The sequence below is a fragment of the Jatropha curcas genome, chromosome 10 (assembly GCF_041381405.1).
Source record: "Jatropha curcas cultivar XTBG-Jc1 chromosome 10, XTBG_Jcur_1.0, whole genome shotgun sequence".
Classification (NCBI taxonomy): domain Eukaryota; kingdom Viridiplantae; phylum Streptophyta; class Magnoliopsida; order Malpighiales; family Euphorbiaceae; genus Jatropha; species Jatropha curcas.
In genome coordinates this window covers 7238169-7260864 of record NC_143160.1, presented here as the reverse complement: position 1 = coordinate 7260864, position 22696 = coordinate 7238169, and the positions used below count along the sequence as shown (strand labels likewise).

The following is a 22696-nucleotide window of genomic DNA, read 5'->3' as shown; positions in this document are numbered from 1 at the left end:
GTTTTTGGAGTCGGAGCAGTATTGGTTGAAGAATTAGAAAGGATGGAGAAGAAATGGAAATGTGTCGATTGAGGCTGTAATGGCGTCCCTTTAAACAGGATGTACAGTTCCGATATTGCATGCTTGCATCATGCATTTATATTGTTCATCTTATCGAGATTTTGTTGTCTTTTTAATGGAGCATAACCTTTTTGAACACTATCAAGAACAATTATTGTCCGCGGGGCGCGGGCTGACATAAAAAGGTGCGTGTATTTTTATTCTCCACTCAAATATATATATATATATATATATATATATATATATATATATATAATATTTATCTAAAAATTAATTTTTTCTACAAACTACATTAATAAAGACACAGAATTTTTGAGAGAAATTAATATATAATTATAAACAATATTATAAGAAAATGTGGATAGATTTAAGATTTTTTTGTGTCCTATTATAATTATAATTTTAAAAATATACATGAAATGCATGAGGAACACAAGTTTCAAGACAATTTAATGGTAAGTTAATTACATTTCTTCTTCTTTTTTTTAGGGAAGTACATTTCTTTTTAAAGAAGAATACATAAAAAATGAAATTTTGAAAATTTTTGGGGTAATATTGCATGTTTTTTGCCTCACGGTCATCATCTTACTTTAATAAAAAAAAAAAAATGGTTGTTTTGATAATATGGTTGTTTTTCATATGTTATAAATTATAACATTGTTGCAATTTCGCTAAATTTCCCTATTTCCTAATTTATGAGTGAAGCAATTATTTTTTTTCCTTATGTACATATATAATTCTGATATGGTCTACATAAAAAATTTGTCAACATTCAATATATAAAACTACCCATGTTATCATAAACAAAGTCGATCAATTTTTTTTTAAAACATTACTACTATTTTTACGTGTAATTGTTTCTATTTAAACAAAAAAAATATTTTTAATTGATTTAATATATAAGGCGAGTCCGCGCATAAAAAAAATGGTGGGAAATCCTTCTTTACAATTTGATAAAACATGTCTTAAAATTGAATCATTCAATTCTTAAAGTTCAATCATTCAATTAAAAGACAAATAGAGTAATAAAGATTGCAATAATTTTATATTCTTTCATTTCTTGCACGAGAATCTTAAGTTTGTAAATTAAAATTATTTTTTTAGTGACCTATGTTTGGTTAATTGAAAAGAATAAGTACACTTGATCAGGTATTACGGGGCTGTCCAGATACATTATTCTTAGAGTTCTGGATTCGTACTGGACGAGCCCATTAAAGCCCAGCCATCACAGTATAAAAATCTTATCTGTACGAATATGGTGTAACTTGCTTCGCGGGAAATCCCGGCAACTACTATGACAACTGACTAGCCGTCGAACTCGTCTTCTACCTCCCCAAATAAACGCCTCAAAATCCTAATTTCTGATTCCAGATGCGCAATTAATGAAGAAACTAATCAATTTGAATCTAAAGTAGAGCAGAAAATGGAAGAAAATCAATCTACGGGAAACGAATCAATGTCGATGGACGGCTCAGATTCGTTGTGCTGTGGAATCTGTTTGTCTGATAATCGGAATTCAATTAGAGGACAAATCGATAGCTGCGAACATTACTTCTGCTTCGTTTGCATCTTGGAGTGGGCTAAGGTCGAATCTCGGTGTCCAATGTGCAAGCGCCGGTTCAATACCATTCGTAGACCGGCAAAGGACGGCGTATTTCCTTGTGAACGCGTCGTTAATGTCCCTAAACGTGACCAGGTAAGTTAGTAGTCCTTTCGGCTTTCTGTTCAGAAATTTAGCTTTTTGATATATATCTATAGCCTTCTGATTTCCCCTTAATTTTTGAGGTCAATTTTGCTTCAAAATAGTTATTATGTTTAATTATTGTGGTAATTAAGCTTTTTCGACTCAAATTTTAGCTTCAGCTAAGCATATTTGTACAGGTCTGCCATGGTATTAGCTTATGAGAACATGTGTATGTAGGTAATGTTGATCAGATGTTGTAGTTTGTAGGTTGGTTTCTGCATTAGGTCATATTAGATGCCTGTGTCATATGCTAACATGTATTACTCACTTTTCAGGTTTACCATCTTTCTGGAAATGCCTCTGTTGCGCCTTTTGATCCGTATGCACGAGTTCAGTGTAGCTTGTGCCACAGTGCAAAAGATGAATGTTTTCTATTACTTTGTGATCTTTGTGATTCTGCCGCCCATACTTATTGTGTTGGCCTGGGAGCCACTGTACCTGAAGGTGATTGGTTTTGCAATGACTGTGCTGTTTCTAGGACTGAACATGACAAATTGCAAAAAGATAATGATGATATCGATGAGAACCTATATGTGAAGTCCAAGGTAATGCTAGCAGCTGAACTGAGTGCTTCGAAGCTTGATGTCAACAGCCAGAGTACCTTGGAAGATTCTGATTCCATGGAAGTGGATTATGCAGACGTTTCCATTTTTGACATCGTACATGAACCACATATCCAATCTTTTCACAGGCAGTTAACCTTCTCCACAGATCCTTTGCCCTTTGAAAGGCGACCCAATCTTGCAGATGAAATGACTCAGCTAGGAGAAAGAACATCTCAGACTAATGCTTATGCGGTAACCCCAACCGGAGCAAGAACATTGAGTCGCTGTCGGAATGTGCATGGTTATATACGAGTATTGCGTGAAAATTGGAGTTCTTTGCAGAGTGGGTCCTTGAGATTCTCTTGCAGTTCACCTGAATCTAGCAAAAGCATTGGAAAATGCAATACTCATGCAGCTTCTAATGGCAGTTCAGTCCAACCACATTCCTTATCTTCTACAAGTGGTCAGCAACCAACAACTAAAGGTACACCTGACATCTTTACTCAAGATAGACATTATAATGATATTGACAAAGCATGGAAAATGATGCATAAGGCAAAGTCAATACAACAGGCTAATGGAACAACAAAAAGTGTTGATTTGGTATCAAAAAATATTTTGAGCAAAGGCAAAAGAAAATTAATTGATGGAAGTTCAAGTCTGCAGTTATCAAGAACTGAACAACTTTCCTTTGACTCTAGAAGCAAACAACTTGGAACTAGAGGGTTGAAGAACACTGTAACTGAGAAGCAGAGCAAGGTTTATCCTCAAGAAAAGCATGCTAAGAAGCATACATCGAGTAAGTTGGAAATGCAAAAGCATTCTACAGTTGGAACCAAGGGAATTGTGAAATCTTATGACAGCATACCAACTACTTCTTCACCGGGACTTTCTGTCTCTGTATCATCTTGGAAGGTGCAGACTAGCAGTCATTGCAATGTCGTTCATGAAAATTGGAAAACACTCGTGCAGACATCAATAAATCTTATTGATGAGGGAAATGGATCTGGCCCTAAGATAACTTCGGCCGAGGCAGTGCCAGGACCTTCTAAATCATTGAACACCAAAACAGACATCAATGCATCTTCCTCCTCTAAGAGGGATATTGTTGAGGAAGATGTTAGAATGAAAAAGGGTTGCACTGGAAGTAAGGTGAGAAAAGACATGAGAAAAGACGATGATGCTAAAAGTGAGATCCAATCTCTTGTCAAACTCAACTTACAGCTACTAAATAGACACAAACGATTAGGTAAGATAATATCTTTGAACTCATGCCCCAAAATATATTATATTGGTTAAGAGTAGAGAATAGATGACAAAATTCAAGCCTATTTTATACCCTTTGTTCACTGTTCTTCTTTTCTTTGTTTTTTCAGAAGAATTTTTGTGGTTGCCATGATTGATAAAACGTAAACTTTTGTTTTAAATTAAAGTAGTTTTCCTGACTACTTGTATTCTGCAGGAATTAATACATTCAAAGAAGTTGCGAGGCTGGCCACACATACTATTTTGGCTGCGTGTGGTTTTGAGCATTCAAGGCATGTTTTTCACTCTCCCCCATGCTCTATATGCAGCCATTCTGAACGCGTGCAGCAACTCCGTAAGTCCTCTTTAATGCCAAATTCTTGCCGAGAATGCTTTTTGGTCTTTGTAAAGGATATCGTGGAGTCAATTTTTTCTGAGAAAGTATCTCATGCTAAATCTTGAAAATTTCTCTCATAAAGGGTTAGTACACTGCTGCCAATCTATGCGGGTTTCTCTCTTTCATCATCTCCATTTTGATGAAAGCGGTGTAATTACCTTCATGTGTCCCATGTTACTATGTCTCCGTAAATTATCATTTGATCACATTTAACCAATGTACCTCCCTCTTTTTCCCTTTGTTTAGTATTGAAGGCATGTCTAAAGATGTTGCTGAAGATAAATCTGTACCAAGCTGAAGTAGATAGATAATACAAATCTGTACCTATCATTTTTAACTGTAAGTGTACTTAAACCAGCGGCAGCTAATGTACCCGGACTGCTTACTTGCAACATGGAAATCATTTTACACTTCAATAATTCTGTCATGTGAACCTCTGTTGCATTGGAGAGATGTGCTTTGTTAGTCACTTGTATTGTTTATAAATCATACACAAATCTATTATCTCCACTATCAGGAAGTCCCATTGCTGGCGAGATTTTTCTTCCTTCAAAGGAGAGAGAATGATGGAAACAGAGGGATTAGGATAGCCAGGAAAGGGGATTGGCAATTGTGCTGGAATAGCAATAATTGTTTCTCAAATTCTTAATTCAATACGTGAAGAATATTGTTTTGTTAATCTTATTTGAACTAGGTTAGGTAAGTTTTATGTGGAATGGTGATCAACAAATACAGGCAGCCCAAACAAGGGGAAAAGCGACTAAAAAATTGGAAACTAGGCCGGCCCATTTCAAGTGCTAAAAGCCCAAATTATGAAGCTGATAGCTAATCCAGAAGGCATCTAAATAGTGGTACTAGAACATCGTCCCTAGAATGGACCACCGTAGGCACAGGCGTTAGGGTGGTCCTTTCTGATTTTCTATCAATGGATGACCTCAATGTGCTCGAAAATGAAATTGACGGAAGATTCTAAATTCCACTCTAATGTATGACTTTTTTCTACATCTACTTAATTATTTGAATACATTTTCATATGAATAAAATGGATTATTATTATTATTATTAGTTTTAATTTTAATTTATTGAATATTATTATCATTATTATTATTATCATTCATAATTTTATTTTTTAAATTCGTCTATGAATGAGAAAAAAGAATTGATTTTAAACTTATTAGTCTTATTTAGATTAATGGAATGTAAATCATAGAATTTCATATTTTATTGTTAGAAAATAAATTTAATTGTATTTTCTAAAATAAAATTAAATAGTTTAATTTACATCTTCAATTAAAAAGAAAGATATGATTAAGTAAATCTAAGAAGATAAGTTGGATTTTTCTCTCTTTTAAAATGAAAAAATTGAAGTTATGATATAATTTAGGAATTTAATAGATTATGCATTTTTCTGACAAAAATATATAAATTAATAAAATGTTTCAATTTCATAATTAAAATGGATATAAAGAATTTGAGCAGAAGAAAATTTTTTTATTAAAAAAAAAAAAAAAAAAAACGAAGAAGCAAATCTACAATCTAGGGTGACACAGTGGATAGAGAAACTTGTCTAAGCGGGCCACGTTTGAGCTGTCGTTACCAGCCAAAGCCAAAAGAGAGAGAAGAAGGCACGCGAGCCGAGCACGTGAGAAAGCCACGTCATCCCCTTCTCCCTTTCGCTTTCAAATATAATCAGTAACCCATAAACGACAGGTCACTTGGGAAGAGAGAGCACATGCCCCCACTAAGCGGTTTTTGCTTTGCTTTTGCTTTTTTTGACGGGTAATTCGTGGGTCCCTCCCTCACCTCCACGTGACACCGTCACGAGAAAGAGAGCCAAATAAGATGAGAGAGAGAGAGAGAGAGAGAGAGAGAGAGAGAGACACCGCCTAAGTCCTTACTTACAAGCACGTGCTCTCACGTACAGTTGGTTTTTATAAAATGCCCATACCCCTATTTTATCCCCCTTTGTTATTCCTAAACTACCCCTTACAACATGCCACGTAGTAAGCCACATTTTTTAACATTACACATGACACGAGAGTGACTTGTATGGGATTATCTTCCCATATTCATATCCTAACAAATTACCATCAAACGGTCATGGATTAGAGATGCAAATGGTTAACGTAATAGTTAATTGATTCTTTTACAATATACTTAGTTTGCTATCAAAAATTTTGTTTACTGATAAAATTGTTTTTTTCAAATATAAAATAATATATTTACCTTTAAAATGTAATATATGAAAATAAAAAATTAATTTGTACACGAGATTGATCCATAGGTAAGTCTTTTCGTTACTAAATATATACTCAAAACCTTGCAATAGTAGCAGTAGTCTAGCTTACGAAAACAAAAAAGTAGTAATTAACAAATCATAATCTAATAATCTTAGACAAAAGAGCCACTTTGATTGGCTGGGAGTGAGAGAATTTTGACATATATTATCTGCAATTTCTTTCATAATTGATCTGTTAACATGACAGAGCAAGACGTCTCCAACCGCAAAAACCGTTAACCAACGTCGACGTCTAGTAACGGCGTGACTTCTGAAGACTCAAAAATTTAAATTTCTTTTTTTTTTTTTTTTAAAGAGAAAAAGGAAAGCCGGAAGGGGACGGAGACGGAGAGAGAGAGAATAAGGAGTGGGCATTGGATATTTGGAGAAGAAGAGGGTCCCCACCGCACGCGAGCCGGCAGGCAGAGTGGCAGATGAACGGCAGGGGATGGGCGCACGTGAGCTGCTGCTAGTCCTTCACCACTCAACCTTGCTCACGTGCGCAGCGTACTATCATTTAATAAGCTTCCTTCCTTCTCTCATTCAATCCTCAGTCTTTGCCTACGGTCACAGGCGTCCTGTCACGTCATTCTATGTTACCACCTACGCTTCATCACATGCCTTTTATCTCCACCACGCGTGTTTTCCTACAGTTCCTCTTTTTATTTATTTAATTTTTACCCAATATTTGAAATAAAATGAATTTTCATAATATTTTGTTTGAATTTATTTATACATATTGTGTTTTATAAAAAAAATTAAATATTTATAAATAATATGAATTATGAATCTAAATACAATTAAACTAAATTCAAGTAAAAAAATAGAATTTACGAATAAATCTTCCAAATTTAAACAACCCAAAATTTTATAACAAAACAATCAAAGAATTCATCCTCTTAACTTTTCAAAAATATTATACTATAGACAATGGCAGAATTAGGGGATAGAAAAGCAGTTGTTATCCCTTTCTTGAGTTTTAAATTTTTTCTAAATTTTATCTCATAAAATACAAAAATTTTTATAAATCTATAAAATGGTAAATTTTTTCAATTTCACCCTTAAATTTTAAAATGTTTTTTATCCTAATTATTTGTTTTAGTTCTGCCACTGACCAAGGGTATTTTAGAAAATTATATTTTTAATTTTGAATGCAAATATGAAAAAATTCATTTCAAATGATTTTATCTAGAATCAATTTGTAAATAAATTTTATATTTTAAATTTATTAATACTAAACAAGTAGTCAATTCTTATATTTTCAAATTTTTCGGTGTTCAACTGGAAGATGATAAAATTGATTTGAAAATACAATGTCTCTTTATCTAAATTTCCTCTTATATGAAAAAAAATCACCAGTCAAATATCTTATATGTAAATGTGGATTTTTGGACAATATAGAGAGAGAAAAGGAGGACGAAATAAAAAAATAGAAAATAAAAAATAAAAAGAAGAGGTTGATAATCATAGTAATGTGGGATTGGGAGGCAAAACGGGATCGCGTAATATTGGTGGGACCCAGCATTTTCGCAATCGTGAGTTGGCCACGTGATATGGGAGGCGACGATTGTTGTGGGTAGTAGTAGGCAGGGAGGCAGGCATTTTTAACCACGTGATGCGGTGCGGATTCTACGGAATGACCTACACCTGTCCATAACACAACAATAAAATTTAAAAAAAAGAATTGTTAACTGATCCCTAAACGGATTCCTTAGCAAAAGAATGTCCATGTTAGAGGGAAATAAACACTCCGTTAATCTCCTCCACAATTATTAATTATGATTAATTAATTTATTAAGCAAAGGCATAATGACACCTAAGTAGTGTTTTGAGTTGGGTTGCGCTGTTTCCGCGGTTCTGTTGTTTATAACTGCATAGTAACTTTGTTTTGTACTTTGTCGTCACTGTAAACCTCCCTTCTCTGCTTATAACTGACACGTGCGGGTATCCAGCTCCTTTTTGTTTTTTTTTTCTATTTTATTTCTTTTTCACTTTACGGTGATTTATCCTTTTTTTTTTTTTTCTTTTAGGGATTTCAATTTGTTTGTCACAATCGTAAATGTTGGTCAAACCGTGACCGTTTGCATATATATATTTTACGACTTCAACCTTCTAATTTGTTTGTTAATATTGTTATTGATGGTTTGCTTTAATTTTAATAAAATCCCGTAAAGATAAATACAAAATTGAATTTGCTTTATTATTTTTTTTATTTCACCGATTAAAAAAATTTAAAAAAGAAGGATATTAGTTTATTTTTGTGTTCATGAACATGTTGTGCTGTCTTTGTGAATAGGAATCTTTACTTGCTTTATTTTGTATTGTTTAATGTTTGTTTCCTTTTTCGTGAATTTCTATTGTTTAATGTTGGTAGCTAGGGGTGTAGGTTTAGGTTTTCCTTAACACCTATAAATATTTATATATTCTTCATATATGTATATTATCTATATATATATAATCTATGTCCAAACTGAAAGTCCCACTTGATGTTCTTGGACTTTAATATGTTTTTTTTTTTTTAATTTTACCCTAGCTTTGTTATTAAAATATTATTAAAATAATTAACTATTTTGATAATTGTTAACTTATTTTAGTTACGTTTAGTTGTTATTTGTTTGAGTAGTTTTTAATAAAATGCTAAATGCTTAACATTATATAGAATAATTTTTCATAAAACGCTGTCTTAACTAAGACATACTCAAAAAGTTATTACCAAACAAAATCTTAATTTCCTAAAGATGAAAATAAAAATTTGATTTGTGAGAAACTCATTTATTAGACAAAAACCTCTATGCAATATATGAAAAAACTAAAATTTATCGATAAAATTTGTGTAACTACTTCGATAGGTAAAAACAATAATTTTAAAAAGTGAAATTCAAGTTTTTTAAAATCGATAATGTTAGAGAGGATTAGGTATACATGTCCATACTTTCTGATTTCTTAAACTGAGAAAATATTATAAAATTTTAAAAAAATGTTTTTTCCCTATTTTCAAGTAATGTTACAATTTATGAAATTTCAATTTTCAGTTTTTTTGGATTATATTTTTGGCATTAGGTTAACATGATTGGGTCCCAACCTGACCCAAAATAGTGTTTGGTTGGTTGGCCCATCAAGTAGTGTTTGCATATATGTCCTTTTGTATTTTTGCACGTGAGGTGCGGGGTCAACTCACGTGGCCCACTTTTTGCATTTGTGACGACAAACCATGAAAATGACCACACATCACTTTTCACGTTACATACATCTCTCTCTCTCTCTCCTCTTTATTGTGCCTAATCTATAGCCCCTCTAAATAATCCACTTGATTGTCAACCAAAAATGAAAAAAAAAAAAAAATTATTCATGAAAATTTTTTGTTTTAAGAATTTTTTATCACAATAAAAATAATATTATTATATCCACAAACAGTCCAATCAGTAAAACTGCATTTTTAATTTAAACAAATTTTATAGTTTAAAAATTCAAAACTTAAAATCGCCACTGTTAAAATGACATTACTTAAAAATTACTATAGATCCAGAGTATTAACACCGGTTGTTACCAATTAATAAGTTAAATCCATATAAACCTATATTAGATTATTTCTCCGAATGAATCAAAAGATTTTGAAATCTAATTATCTAATTCATGTTTTACAAATAAATGGATAGAAAAAGTAATCACGAATGAGATGTACATGAGTTCGTGAGATTAAGGTCACTAATTGTATTTGATTAGGATGTTTTCTTTTTCTTTTTTAAAGATAAGACAGCATTAAGACGTCCTAACAACTCTCAACAATTGCAAATGCATGTGGGGTTGGTTCTATGGGGCCAGCAAAGCTCCCATCACTGTACACATCTATGACTTCTCCATGTATCTTCTCATGTGATGGAAGGTAGTCCACACTCTTAAAAGTTCTTTTTTCGTTTCTGTTTTTTTGGACTAATAATTAAAATTTTAATTAATTGCCATGTGATTATATTAATTAACATATATGTTGTTTTGATTAATCAATTTTGAAAGAATTTAATATAATTTCAGTCAATTATTGTCTAAATAATACAAAATAATAAATTTGATGTTTTAAAACAAAATAATAAATGGGGAGGATAATTTTTTTTCCATATTTAGACTTTATTTTAATAAATTAATAAAAATACAACTAGATCATTTTATTTCCAATGGGAATTCAGACAGTGTATGTTAACTTAAAGCTAGGAATTATGTTTAAAATGTTTACTCTAAATAGACATGCAATTATTAATTATAAGTATAAAGACCTATATGTATAGTCTTAAAATATCATTTGGAAATTATATATTTTTAATTAAATACAAGGTTTTCAATATAAATAAAAGAAAATTAGGTGACTAAATACGTTTAATTTGTATATCACATTCATTGTTCTTTGTGTTTTCTTTTCTAAAGATTATGACGTTTTTGGCTTATTTTTAAACTAAAGTAGTGACCTTAGCTGGTCCGAACTTATGCTTATGCGTTTGTTCCCTAACATTATATCACATCCAATATTTGGTGGAGATTAGTATTTATTTATATATATGAAAAAAATAGGAATTTAATATCTAGGCTGCGTTCGATAACAGCTTTTTGAGTAATATTTAGCTTTTTGATTGGTCAAAATGCTAAACCCTATTTTTTATGTAGTGTTCGATAATATATCATTTGAACTGACTTTTAGAGGTTAAAGTAACGTTTTATAAAAAGTTAATTTATGTAACATTTAACTTTTAGCGTTTAATAAAAAGTTACTCGAACAGCTAATAACTAAATGCTATCATAACAGTTAATTTTGCCAAATATGCCCATAATCCCTCGTTTACACAGTTTTATCTCCATTTTACCGCTTAATTTTCTGTTTATTTTTTCGTTAATTAATGGTAAAAAAATATCATTATTGTTCTTAACGAGTGTACGTATTGAATGACATCTAAACAAGAGTGAATTTATTTCACTAATTCTACTTAAATATGTTAATTAAGTAATTATATTAATTTTTCGACTGTATGAATGTCATTATTTAATTTTTCTAACTAACAATATATTAACAGAAAGGTTAATTAAGTTGTGCATAATGGAGATAAAACCTGAAAATTATATAATTAAATTCTGAAAATTAGAGTTCTAAATAATATATTCGAGTATAAGTAAGAGAGTAATTGATTCAAAATAACATAAAGTTGAATTTTTTTTTAAGTCAGAAACCTCAGTACGCAAAATCAATTTTGTTGTCAGACATACAGATTTTGTAATCTTACAAATTCATACATACAAGCTTATACTGCTTATTTATATGAATATAAATTTCTACAAAATAAAATAATTAATTATGTTAAACTCTCACAATGCATAAAAAATGGAAGACTAATATTATTTATATTTATAAAATTGAGCAAGTCAAAATTAATAACATTCGTGGTGCCACCAAACGTCCAATTTCCAACCGAATGAATTAGAAAATTGGAATTTGAGAAGTAGAGTACAAAGTATATCAATGGAGAGCCATGTTCTACCCAATTTTATTATTATTATTATTATAACTTGTTAGATATGTGAAAATTTTTGATAATTTTTTTTAAAATATATATATATATATTGTCACGCCAAGCTGTTCCATTGTACCTATAAATATATATTTACTTGTGTGAATGCTCCCCATGACTGTCGGGGCCTAAAAAAAAAAGAAAAAAGGAAAAAAGAACCATATAATAAACATATTTACCATATTTTGATATAAAAATTCATTTAACAGCATTAGGGAAAGATTCCTGCTAAAATAGAAAAATAAAATTAAAGAAATTAAAAGAACCAACAAAAAAAAAAACATTCATGCAAACAATAGAATGGGTTGGCAAAGGATAAGCATGTGGCTACAACGTGTACTATATGTTAAAGAGAGGGAAAGAAACTTAGGTGCCTCCTTCGTTTGCAACACCTTGTTTCTTTCTTTCCTTTTTTAATTACTTAGTTGGAATATATTACTTTCATATAAGCTTATTATAATGTCCCTTTTTAATACATTCTTTTGTTTATTTTGTTTCAACGATCAATTGGTTTTATTTATAATAGAGGAAATTCTCAACAGTAAGTAACTGAAAATACCATAGTAAATTTTTAATGATTTTGATAAGTAAATTTATCTTATTACATACGAGACTAATGTCGTTTTAGAGTTTTGCCACATTTTATAAGTGCAGTTATACAAATTATACTCATGATCAGGGACTCTTTTTGTAACCTAAGAATAATCATCTAGGGTCGCAAATTTTGCATTATCTATATCCAAATCTGTTTAAAATTTCATTATCTATTACCAAGATCAATATGCTTGAATACCTATTAAACAAATCAATATCTAGATTGGTTTAAAATTTTACTATTTATACCTATCGAAATTCGTTTAAATATCTTAAAATGACAGGATCAATAATTTCAAACTATCCAAATCGAAACTTATCATATATATTATTTTTTACTAATAGTAACTAAAATATTTGTAGGTTTCTGCAACCATACCTTTTTTATATATATAGTAAATCAAATAGCGAATACTCATATCTAAACCTCACTTATACTTGTTCAAATAACAATTTTACTACCATATGGTATAAAATTGATTATTATGAATAGGGTGAGCAGTCCTTTAAATCATTCGAACCAAATAGTTTGATTTCATTCTAATCGGATGCATTTCTATATTAACCATATGGTATAAAATTGAATTCAATCAATCAAACCGATTTGGTTTCAATTATTCTGAATTAAATCAACTCTTTTAGACATAAAGGAAAATTCAATTTATTATATATGATAATCAAATCAAAATGGTTTCTTTTGATTAAATTGATGGTTCTAAAATAATTCAATCAAATTAAAATGGATCGATTTGATTATTTTTTCGATTATAAACCCAATATGGGGTCTGCCCCGATTATGAGTGAATAAGGAAATATGAATTGATAGTACATAAATGTCTTTATTGGAAATTAGGGAGGGGCACATGGCGAGGAAATAAATAAAATGGAGAAAGTTCCCGCATTTCGCGGCACTGCAAAGGGAGTGGAATAGGCACGTGATACTACCTCCTTTACCACCAACATCCTCTGGGTAATGACATTAATTAACAGATAGATAAATTAATTAATTAAAAAGTTAGTTAGATAAAATCGGGATCTGTGCACTAATCATCAGTTGTAATTAGCATTATCTATTAATCTACGGAGGGGTCAACGGGTAACTATTATGAAGTCAACTATTTTTAGCTTACCTTCACATCACGTGACCCTGAGGTCTGTACGTAGTACCCTCAAAAATATGAATCAATTCTCTTCTTGTTTTGCAGAAAAAAAGAGAGAAGACAGCAGTAGCTGCTAAATACCCAAAGCTCTAACTCCCAGGCCAAGTGGGCCTGCCAACGTGTCATTCACACGTGTCATGTGCTTATTTATTTATTTATTTATTATTTATAAACCACAGTACAAGATAAAAATAAACCCCACAGCTCCAAGCAAAGTCTATATAAGCTATACCACTAGCATGATTAATTACGTAAACTAGGAGAACATTTGTGGAGAACTTGAGTTTTCTGAGTGCTCATTTCTGCAAAGTTAATAAGCTAATTTTTTTTCTTTAAAAAAAAATTCTTTGGAATTTGATAGTTTTAGGTTTTTTTTTTAATTGCATGGTTTTAATTAACGTGTTTTTTTTCTTTTTTATAATATTTGGAAATTAAATATATTATGTTTAATGAATTATACATATTCTATCTTAGATGATGTTTAGTTGGAGGTAAATATATCAAAGAAATGTAACTTTTCTGGAAGTGTACGAAGTGTTTGTATTTACTCACTTTGTTCAATATAAATCGTTTTTAGATAATTATTTTGTTTCAAAAAATGAAAGCCGTTGTTAGTATTTTAAGAAGTAATAAATGATATTTTTTCAATGCTACTCTTATTTACATTAGATACAATAAATACTCACGAGTAACTATTCATTTTCTTTCAAAATATAAGTCGTTTTAAGTATTTTAAGAAGTAATAAATGATGTTTTTTCAATGCTATTCTTATTTACATTAGATACACTAAATACTCACGAGTAACTATTCATTTTCTTTCAAAATATAAGTCATTTTGAGTATTTTAAGGAGCAATAAATTATATTTTTTCAATATTACCCTTATTTACATTAAATATAATAAATACTTTTACAAGTAACTATTTATTTTGAGATAAAGGATAATTTAATCAATTTATCATCGATTTTGTTATAATATAGGAGAATTAATTATTTTTTTAATCATTGGGAAAAACCTTAAACGACTTATATTTTTTGACGAGATAGAGTATTAGTTTCGAAATAAAGGATAATTTGATCAAATTACCCTTAGTTTTGTTATAATTTATAAGAATTAATTGATTTTTTAATTTTTTTACAAAAACTTTAAATGGCTTATGTGTTGGAAGAGAAAAAATAATTTGAAATAAATATATAATTTGTAAGAGTAATTTATTAATTAAGAAGTTGATTTGTATACTAAATATATTTAAATTATAGTTCTTCCAAAATAATTTCTTGGAAATGCACTTGTCAAAAAGTATAGACCCTTTAAACTAAATAAGGCAATTACAGTGTTATATGATACGTCTGAAGTGAGGCAGAGGGAGGGAATGGGTGGCTCGGGTGACCGGCATGGCCAGGGCTTCCTAACCTCAGAAAGTTTTTTTATTTTTGTCTTGGTTTTTTTTTATAAATTTATTTTAGAAAAAAAGTTTTTTTTATTTGGCACCATCTAAAATTTTAAAATTTTTTTTAGTCCCATAAATTTGATTCTGGCTTCACCACTGACTCCGAACCATGGTATTTCTAGAAAAAAAAAAAATTAAAATAAATGTATTAGGTGGTGATAGTAAATAAATATGGATTTGAGAACAGAAGTTAATATATTTAAAAAACCCCATTATCGGGATTGCCAAAAACATAAAAAACAAACAAGGTAAATTATTGAGTTCCGTGAACCACACTGCCATACCCTGTTAGAGTAAACGGGAAAAGAATAACAATAGACAACAGTAATATCTCACGCCTCGCAATCGTACACTTTTTCCGTGACTTTAACGTCGTTACCCCCGCCGCAACGTCGTTAATTGAAACGCCGTTTCCATATAACGGAAAACAATGAAGCAAAGCAAAGCAAGCAAGAAACTGTATAAAACATATCAAAGCAAGCACAGACCAGAGGGTTTGAGAGAGAGAGAGAGAGTGTTTCTCCAACTTGTAACACTTTCTTTGACAGCACTGTATTTAGGAGAAATTTTCTTTTAGCAGAAAAAAAAAAAAGAAAAAGGGAGAGATATTTTTGGTCGAAATTCGAAAGAGATTCTTTAAGCATTTTATTTCTGGAAATCCTGTTCTATTTTATTTACAAGTATTCACTTTCTGTTTGGGTGTTTAATTCAGTTTCAGTTTTTGAAGCATTTCTCAGCTGAAACTACACGTAAAATTCCATAATTCAGATCACAGGTAAGCAACTATGTCCTTCAATCTTGTTTTTCTTTGGTTAATTACTTAATTCAGATTATTTACAGTTGCTTTTCCTGATCTTCTCTTCTACTGTGTTTGAGAATTGCTTATGTTTTGTGGAGGTTTTGACTTGAATTCATTAGATTTTTATTTTTTAAATATAAATCTCAATTTGTCTATAATTCTTTGACAGATTTGAAGGCATCTGAGATTTGAAGGTCTATTGGTAATTCTTACAGTAAAAAATTAATTCGGGAATTGAATAGTGTTCGACAAGATTTTCTGAGGAATGAAAATTTTCAAATGAACTCATGAAACTGGCTATCGGAATCTTAACGTTCAAATCGAGACCTAAATTTGCTTAAGAAAGCAAATGCACTTCCGATCTCAGGCGGAGCTCCGACAGCTCTGAAATTATTCTGGTTTCGCCCGAGATGCGGATCTGATAACGAGGAGAAGCATTTGCAAGGAAAGAAGAGAAACGAAGAGAAAAATCTACCTAATTTTCAAAATCTGGTGGCTCCAGAATCAGAACAGTTTTAATCTGAGAGAATTGTGCTTTCCTCGGAGGAATTTTAATTCAGAGAAAAAAAAATTGGTGAATTTATCAAAAATATCTCCGCCGTGGATGGAGCTTCCTCAACAACAACGTCTCTTTGAAAGCGAAGGTATTTTCAGAAACAGAATTTTCATCGTTTTTTCGCATTTTAAATTTGGATCGCCCTGTAATGGTAATTTTTTTTTTTTGAAAAAAAAAAGGAATTAAATATATAGAATTTTGTTTTGTTTTTTTTTTTTTTTTTTAATTGTGGTTTAGAAGCATATTTTTTACAGGAAGAAAACCAACACACGACTTTCTTTCGCTGTACAGTCATTCAACAGTCCAACAAGATCCAAGGCCACCTTCTCAAGGTACTTTTTCAAAATTTTTTTTCTCAGTTTATGATCTAAAAAAACATTAGTTTGTTCTTTAGTGCGTTCTTAATATTCTTATTTAGACATGTAAAAAATAGATAAATAAAATTTTAAAAATGGAGTTTAAAGGTTTTTCTTAGAGTGATAATTGTTCTGATGGTTTTCATTTAATTAGAGAAAAAAAAAATCAAAATACTATTATAGATATATTTTTTGTTTGCGGATCACGATTTGTGTATGCACGTGATAAGTATTGAATCATGGATCTGGGCCATGAATTGGGGGTGGGCCATCCTAAAGGGTAGGCTTTGCCAATTTCGAAAAGGAAAGAGTTAGCAGTTAGCAATGAGCACCATCAGATTGGGAGCACTGGTGTGGTCTGATGTTTGTTGATGGGACCCATTTTGTGGAGTTGGCCATGAGGGTGATGTGTCGCATGATTCACATCAGGGCTTTCGTGCAGGTGCATGATATTCACAATCACATTTCACATATCATCCTGTAGAGGAAATAGAGACCCCTATGCATTTTATTCATCAAAATGGTATATGATCATTTAAAGCGTGGATTTCGTCCATATTATTAGTAATAAATTAATGAAATCAAAAGTTTATAACTACTAATTTTGCTTAACAATAGTAGATAGCAATGGTGTAAATGGCTTTTTAAATTATCTAAATCATCTAAAATTGTATATCTAGATTAGCAGTTTTTTCAATGTTCAGTCTGAAGTTTTGTGTGTATGTATAATTTAGGATTCTCGCTGCCTATCTTTTATTTTCTATAATTTGCGATTTCAATATTGTGGTTTTCTTTTTGCTGATTATGTATTCTGTTGGAATTCATCTCTAATTAAAAGTCAAGACGCGTTGCATTCTTCTAGATAATACACTACTATAATTTTTTTAGTTTTTCTTGTTCTGCCATCAAACTTTTGCTTTCACTAAAATCTGAAAAAAATTTTTTTTTTGAAACAAAAAAAAAAAAGGCTTCTCCACATGTTTTGCTGGAGAAGAAAGAAAGAGGAAAGAACAGATATATTTAGTGAAAATATGGGTTAAATAAAATGAAAGGAAATGTATTTAACTTGTACATAGACTATAAATTTTCTTTTGTTTCTACTTTCTAACACATACGATCTGGAAAAAGTAATAGCTTGAGGGACAAAAAGATGACTGTAAGGGCATAATTAAGCTATTTTAATTAGACATAAGCATTGAAATCTCTTATTGCATATTTTTTATTCCACGTGCCAATGGCATAGTAATTTTACGTGCCAGCAGGATTCAATGAAGTGTAGATTAAATAGAATGTTGATAATTTCTTTTCATGCATGAACAGGTTACCTCAAAACTCATGATTTTCTACAACCACTGGAACGGGTAGGTAAGACCACTGCTACTAAAGAAGAAACCGGTATAGAAATTTCATCGCTTGAAAGGCCTCCGCCTCCAGCACCACCACCCTCAGTGGAACACATCCTTCCTGGAGGCATTGGGACTTATAGTATTAGCCACATTTCTAATTATTTCAATCAAAGGATTCCAAAACCGGAGGGCAGCACAATGTTCAGCGTAGCTCAAGCAAGTAGTACAGATAAAAATGATGAGCATTCCAACTGCAGTTCTTATACTGGAAGTGGATTCTCACTGTGGGAAGAATCTCAATTGAAAAAGGGAAAGACAGGGAAGGAGAATGAGGGAGAAAGATCCAACACTGTAAGAGGTAACATTTTCACTTTGCCTGTTTGTTTGCATGTGCCAGCAAAGTCCATTATCATTTAGAGATTTAGGAGTTAATGACCTCAACTTTCATACAAAAGTTAGTGAAATGCCTGGGAGAAAAGCACATGACAGTATAGCATACCCAAGTAGGCAAGAAGAGAGATGAATAATATACCTTCACTTCCCAGCTGTTTTGTATTTTCGGGCTAATTGATGAAAAACATACAAACTGTCCTTGCAGATACTGATATTGCTATTTTAGAGCTAGGGTTTCAACTTGGTTTTGGTCTTTTGGACTATTATTATTCTAATACTGAATGTTACTGCAAAAATCAGTTTTGAGGGACCCAAATATCCACAGACTGTCCAACGTGAAATCAACCAAGATTGTGTTTGCTTCTTGGTGGGCTGTGCAAAGAGTAAGAATAGGGCCCAAAATAGACGCCCAGTCGGTTGTTTGCCTCTCGCATCCTGTAAAAAGATACATTATTGGAACATAAGGAAAATCACTTAAATCATGATGTTGATTTTTCATAACAAAGAGTCTTTTAAAATAGGTTATCAATTAGTTAATTAGTTGCATTGTAATCCAGTTTATCATAATGCAATAAAATAGTAATTATAAATTTTAGACTTGTTCCCATCTTATGTCCATTAGAAAAAAAAATGTACGAGTTTCCGCTGTACCTTTCTTCTATAATTGCAATCTGTCCAAGTCCGACAAATTTAACATTTTTAATGGGAAACCAATTAAAATAGGCGATCAATTTTTGAAATATTACGGGAACCTTTTGTTTTTCTTTATTAGAGTATGATACTGGTATTGAAGCTTTTTGTCTTGATGGATAACAGAGGCGGCGGCGACGGCTGGACATTGGACATCGTCGGAGAGGCCGTCACAGTCATCGACGAATAACCATCGCAATAGTTTCAGCCCTCTCTCTTCCTCTCAGTCTGTCTCTATCTCCTACGCTTTTTATTTCTCCTCCCAATTTAGGTAATTAATTAACAACTAATGATGATGAAAATCAATTGGTAAATTTAACAGGCCATCAGGGCAGAAGAGCCATAGCTTTATGGAAATGATAAAATCAGCCAAAGGCAGTACGCAAGATGATAATTTAGATGATGAGGAAGAGTTTGTTCTTAAAAAAGAAAGTTCTTCCCCTGTCCATAAAGGTTTGTTTCATATGCTTCCCTCTGGTGCTATGAAATAACTCCTCAGAAATTTTGGATGATAGGCTATTACGGCATTTCCTTGTCATTAATTTAATTAGTTTGTTTTAATTTGTAGGGGAATTGAGGGTGAAAGTGGATGGGAAGAGCACCGATCAGAAGGCTAACACGCCTCGGTCAAAACACTCTGCCACTGAGCAACGGAGGAGGAGCAAAATAAATGACAGGCAAGTATCTTATCAACTGCTTGTCTGCTTCCCGCTGTAAATTCAAACGATCTGTTTCCTTGAAGCAATTATACTTGACTTTTATTTATGTTGCATTAGAGTCTGGGATCGGCTATGAAATAATTGAGTAGCGGATATATGATAACAGTGATTTACAACTCCAAATATTCACTTGCCTTCCTTTTTTTGGTATATGCTACCTTTTATATCCTTTATTTTGCCTGGGTGGTTATATTATGAAGTTTTATGGAGAACGATAGACATATGCTGAAGCTAGGTTCCATCTCTTTTTCATTGACCACCCAAGGCCAAGAATACACAATATGTCACTTGTTGCTTCATCCAGAAAAAGTACACAAAAGTAATAGCTGTGGGCTTCATGCGGCTACGACTGGCATTATGGCCCTTATTTAAATAGGACGCAATTAATGTTTTATCGCCATGTATAAAAAAATGCATTTGCGAACAGCATGCTGTACTGTACTTATGAAGTTATCATTGCAGATTTCAGATGTTGAGAGAACTCATTCCTCATGGTGACCAAAAGAGAGACAAGGCTTCATTCCTATTAGAGGTGAAAGAATTGCTTATATTCTTCTGTTTCTTTATCTTAGAGTACAATTATAGTGTAATCTCAGAATGTTGGCGGCATCTTCATATTTTGCAGGTAATTGAGTACATTCAATTTTTACAGGAGAAAGTACAAAAATATGAAGGGTCGTACCAAGGATGGAACCACGAACCTGCAAAATTGGTGCCATGGGTAAAATTCTGTTCTCCCTCTTGTATTTCTGTATGGTATGAAAACAAGCATAGATTGAATTTTTAGGTTTAGTGCTGGTTATCATTGTAAACCAACATTTGACTCTGTCCTTCATAAAACAGAGAAATGGTAACAGGCCCACTGAAAGTTATGCTGATCAATCTCAAGGCATAAATGGTGGTGCTGGTCCTTCAATACTGTTTGCTTCAAAATTAGATGAGAAAAACAATACCCTTTCTACAACAATTCCAGGATGTGCACAGAACCCAGTAGAGTCTGATATAAATTCAGTTAGTACCTTCAAACCGACAGATCACCATCCTGGAATAACAAATAGTGCAATCCCTTTTCCTATGTCGCTGCAGCCAAACTTCTTCAATTCTGGTAGAAGTGGTGGCATAGTCAATCAACTTCCACCTAGAATGGTATCAGATGCTGAAAACATTGCAAATCAACCTCAGCCCCAATCACATAATACCAGATTGTGTACAAGTGATGGAGCTGTTGCTGCTGATAAGCTGAAAGAACAGGAGCTTAGCATTGAAGGTGGTACAATTAACATCTCAAGCGTGTACTCTCAAGGGTGAGCTTGTATTCTCAGACAAATTTATTTCTTGAATGTCCTTAATTCTGATTTTGAACCACTCTTGGGCTTTTGCATTTTCATGGAAGTTGTGGTTTATGTTAATTAACATTGAAAATATTAGACTCAAGATCTTTCTAGGAACCCAGACACTTAGCAAAAACTAAATACATCTTCTGGCTTGATCTGTACTCTATTATTCGTTTGGGACACTGGTGTCAAATGCATATCTCCTTATTCAGGTTGTCCTTTTGATGTTTTGTCTCACTCTGCCTGTTTGATGTAGCACTTGAACAGTCCCGATAGGGTAAGAGATGGCACATGCTGCTACCATATTCTTAGATATTGAATCTTCATCTGTATAGTTTAAATTTTGGTTACATTAATTAATTCCCGTTTAAGAAGACAAAATTTGTTGCCTCCCATTATATGATTTTGTTTCTCAAGTCATCTAAATTCTAAAGGTTGTTCCTTGGGCATAAGAACAGGATAGAACTCATTTGTCATAGGTTCAATTATAATTTTTTTTTTTTTGATTAATTTGATTTGGTTTAGGACTTGAATTCAAGAGCTCTCAGTCTTGAAAATGATTCCAGTATATATATTTGCATAGCGAGTGAGTCATATAACATAGATGATACTGTATAATACAGGTTGCTAAATACTCTGACACAAGCACTGCAGAGTTCTGGAGTAGATTTGTCACTGGCCAGCATCTCAGTGCAAATTCAGCTAGGAAAGCGAGCCAATAGAAGACCAATTCTTCCGACATCCATTGTTAAGGTTTATTGACATGCCTATTTGATTATTAATAAAAATTTGTACCTCAACAGAACCATGGAAACACTTAATCTTTTATTTTCTTATCTTGGCATAGGATAACGAGGTCCCCTGTAGCAATCAAGGGACAACACGGCCAAGAGTCTCAGATGGAGAAGAATCCGGTCAGGCCTTAAAGAAGCTCAAGACAAGTAAAAGTTAGTACAAAAGAAGTAACCATAATATTCTTTTTCTTTCTCTTTTCTTGACTTAATTTATTCAATTTTTTTTTTTTTTTTTTTTATTTGATAGCTCTGTGCCCATCATGAGGGTTTATTCATGTCTTCTTCTGGTTTATAAACTATCCAGTTGAGACCCAGATGATTTGTACATGTAGTTGTTTTTCGTTTGTTAGGACGCACAGATTTCCTAACGAACAAAAATTTGTATTATTCATTTTCCTTTTTATGTATCCTCAAATAGGCTTCCATATTCTAATGTAGAGAAGCTGCTTTTTCATTAAAGCTTCTACTTATGATAAGTTTCTAAATTACCAAGTTGCCATTACTTTAATTGACATAATTTTTTGTAAGATTATTATTAATAATTGATTGATTATGTAATTTGGATTTTTAATGCTGAATGAGAAGTGGATGAGATTTATGGAGCAGCAGAAGAAGAAGATTATAATCTTATTGTTTTGTTTGAACATGAAAAAGATAAATGCATTCAAATGAAGCTCAAACTTTAA

The 22696-nt window shown here is 32.0% G+C and overlaps 2 protein-coding genes across 9 annotated transcripts; both read left to right on the top strand.

Moving 5' to 3' along the window:
• The first annotated feature begins 105 nt into the window (after positions 1–105).
• Positions 106–5050, top strand: LOC105640677 (uncharacterized). 3 transcript variants are annotated; one of them, XM_089726701.1, is made up of 5 exons: positions 106–245; positions 1210–1756; positions 2080–3598; positions 3812–3949; positions 4509–5050. In XM_089726701.1, exons 2-5 carry the CDS (start codon positions 1484–1486, stop codon positions 4556–4558), a joined length of 1980 nt encoding a protein of 659 aa, XP_089582827.1. In that variant the 5' UTR covers positions 106–245; positions 1210–1483; the 3' UTR covers positions 4559–5050. The 3 variants fall into 3 exon arrangements, with proteins under 3 accessions (XP_089582827.1, XP_012080449.1, XP_012080448.1); XM_012225059.4 differs by lacking the exon at positions 4509–5050 and adding an exon at positions 4238–4410; XM_012225058.4 differs by lacking the exon at positions 4509–5050 and having other exon boundaries at positions 3812–4410.
• Positions 5051–15504: 10454 nt separating this feature from the next.
• BIM1 (basic helix-loop-helix (bHLH) DNA-binding superfamily protein) lies at positions 15505–22469 on the top strand. Of its 6 annotated transcripts, none has more exons than XM_012225056.3 (13): positions 15505–15798; positions 15992–16466; positions 16633–16710; positions 18055–18438; positions 19290–19389; positions 19486–19616; positions 19732–19840; positions 20345–20414; positions 20535–20603; positions 20969–21186; positions 21840–21969; positions 22064–22163; positions 22258–22469. In XM_012225056.3, exons 2-13 carry the CDS (start codon positions 16427–16429, stop codon positions 22272–22274), a joined length of 1446 nt encoding a protein of 481 aa, XP_012080446.1. In that variant the 5' UTR covers positions 15505–15798; positions 15992–16426; the 3' UTR covers positions 22275–22469. The 6 variants fall into 6 exon arrangements, with proteins under 6 accessions (XP_012080446.1, XP_012080443.1, XP_012080445.1 ...); XM_012225053.3 differs by having other exon boundaries at positions 20726–21186; XM_012225055.3 differs by having other exon boundaries at positions 15506–15798; positions 20508–20603.
• The last annotated feature ends 227 nt before the right edge of the window (positions 22470–22696 follow it).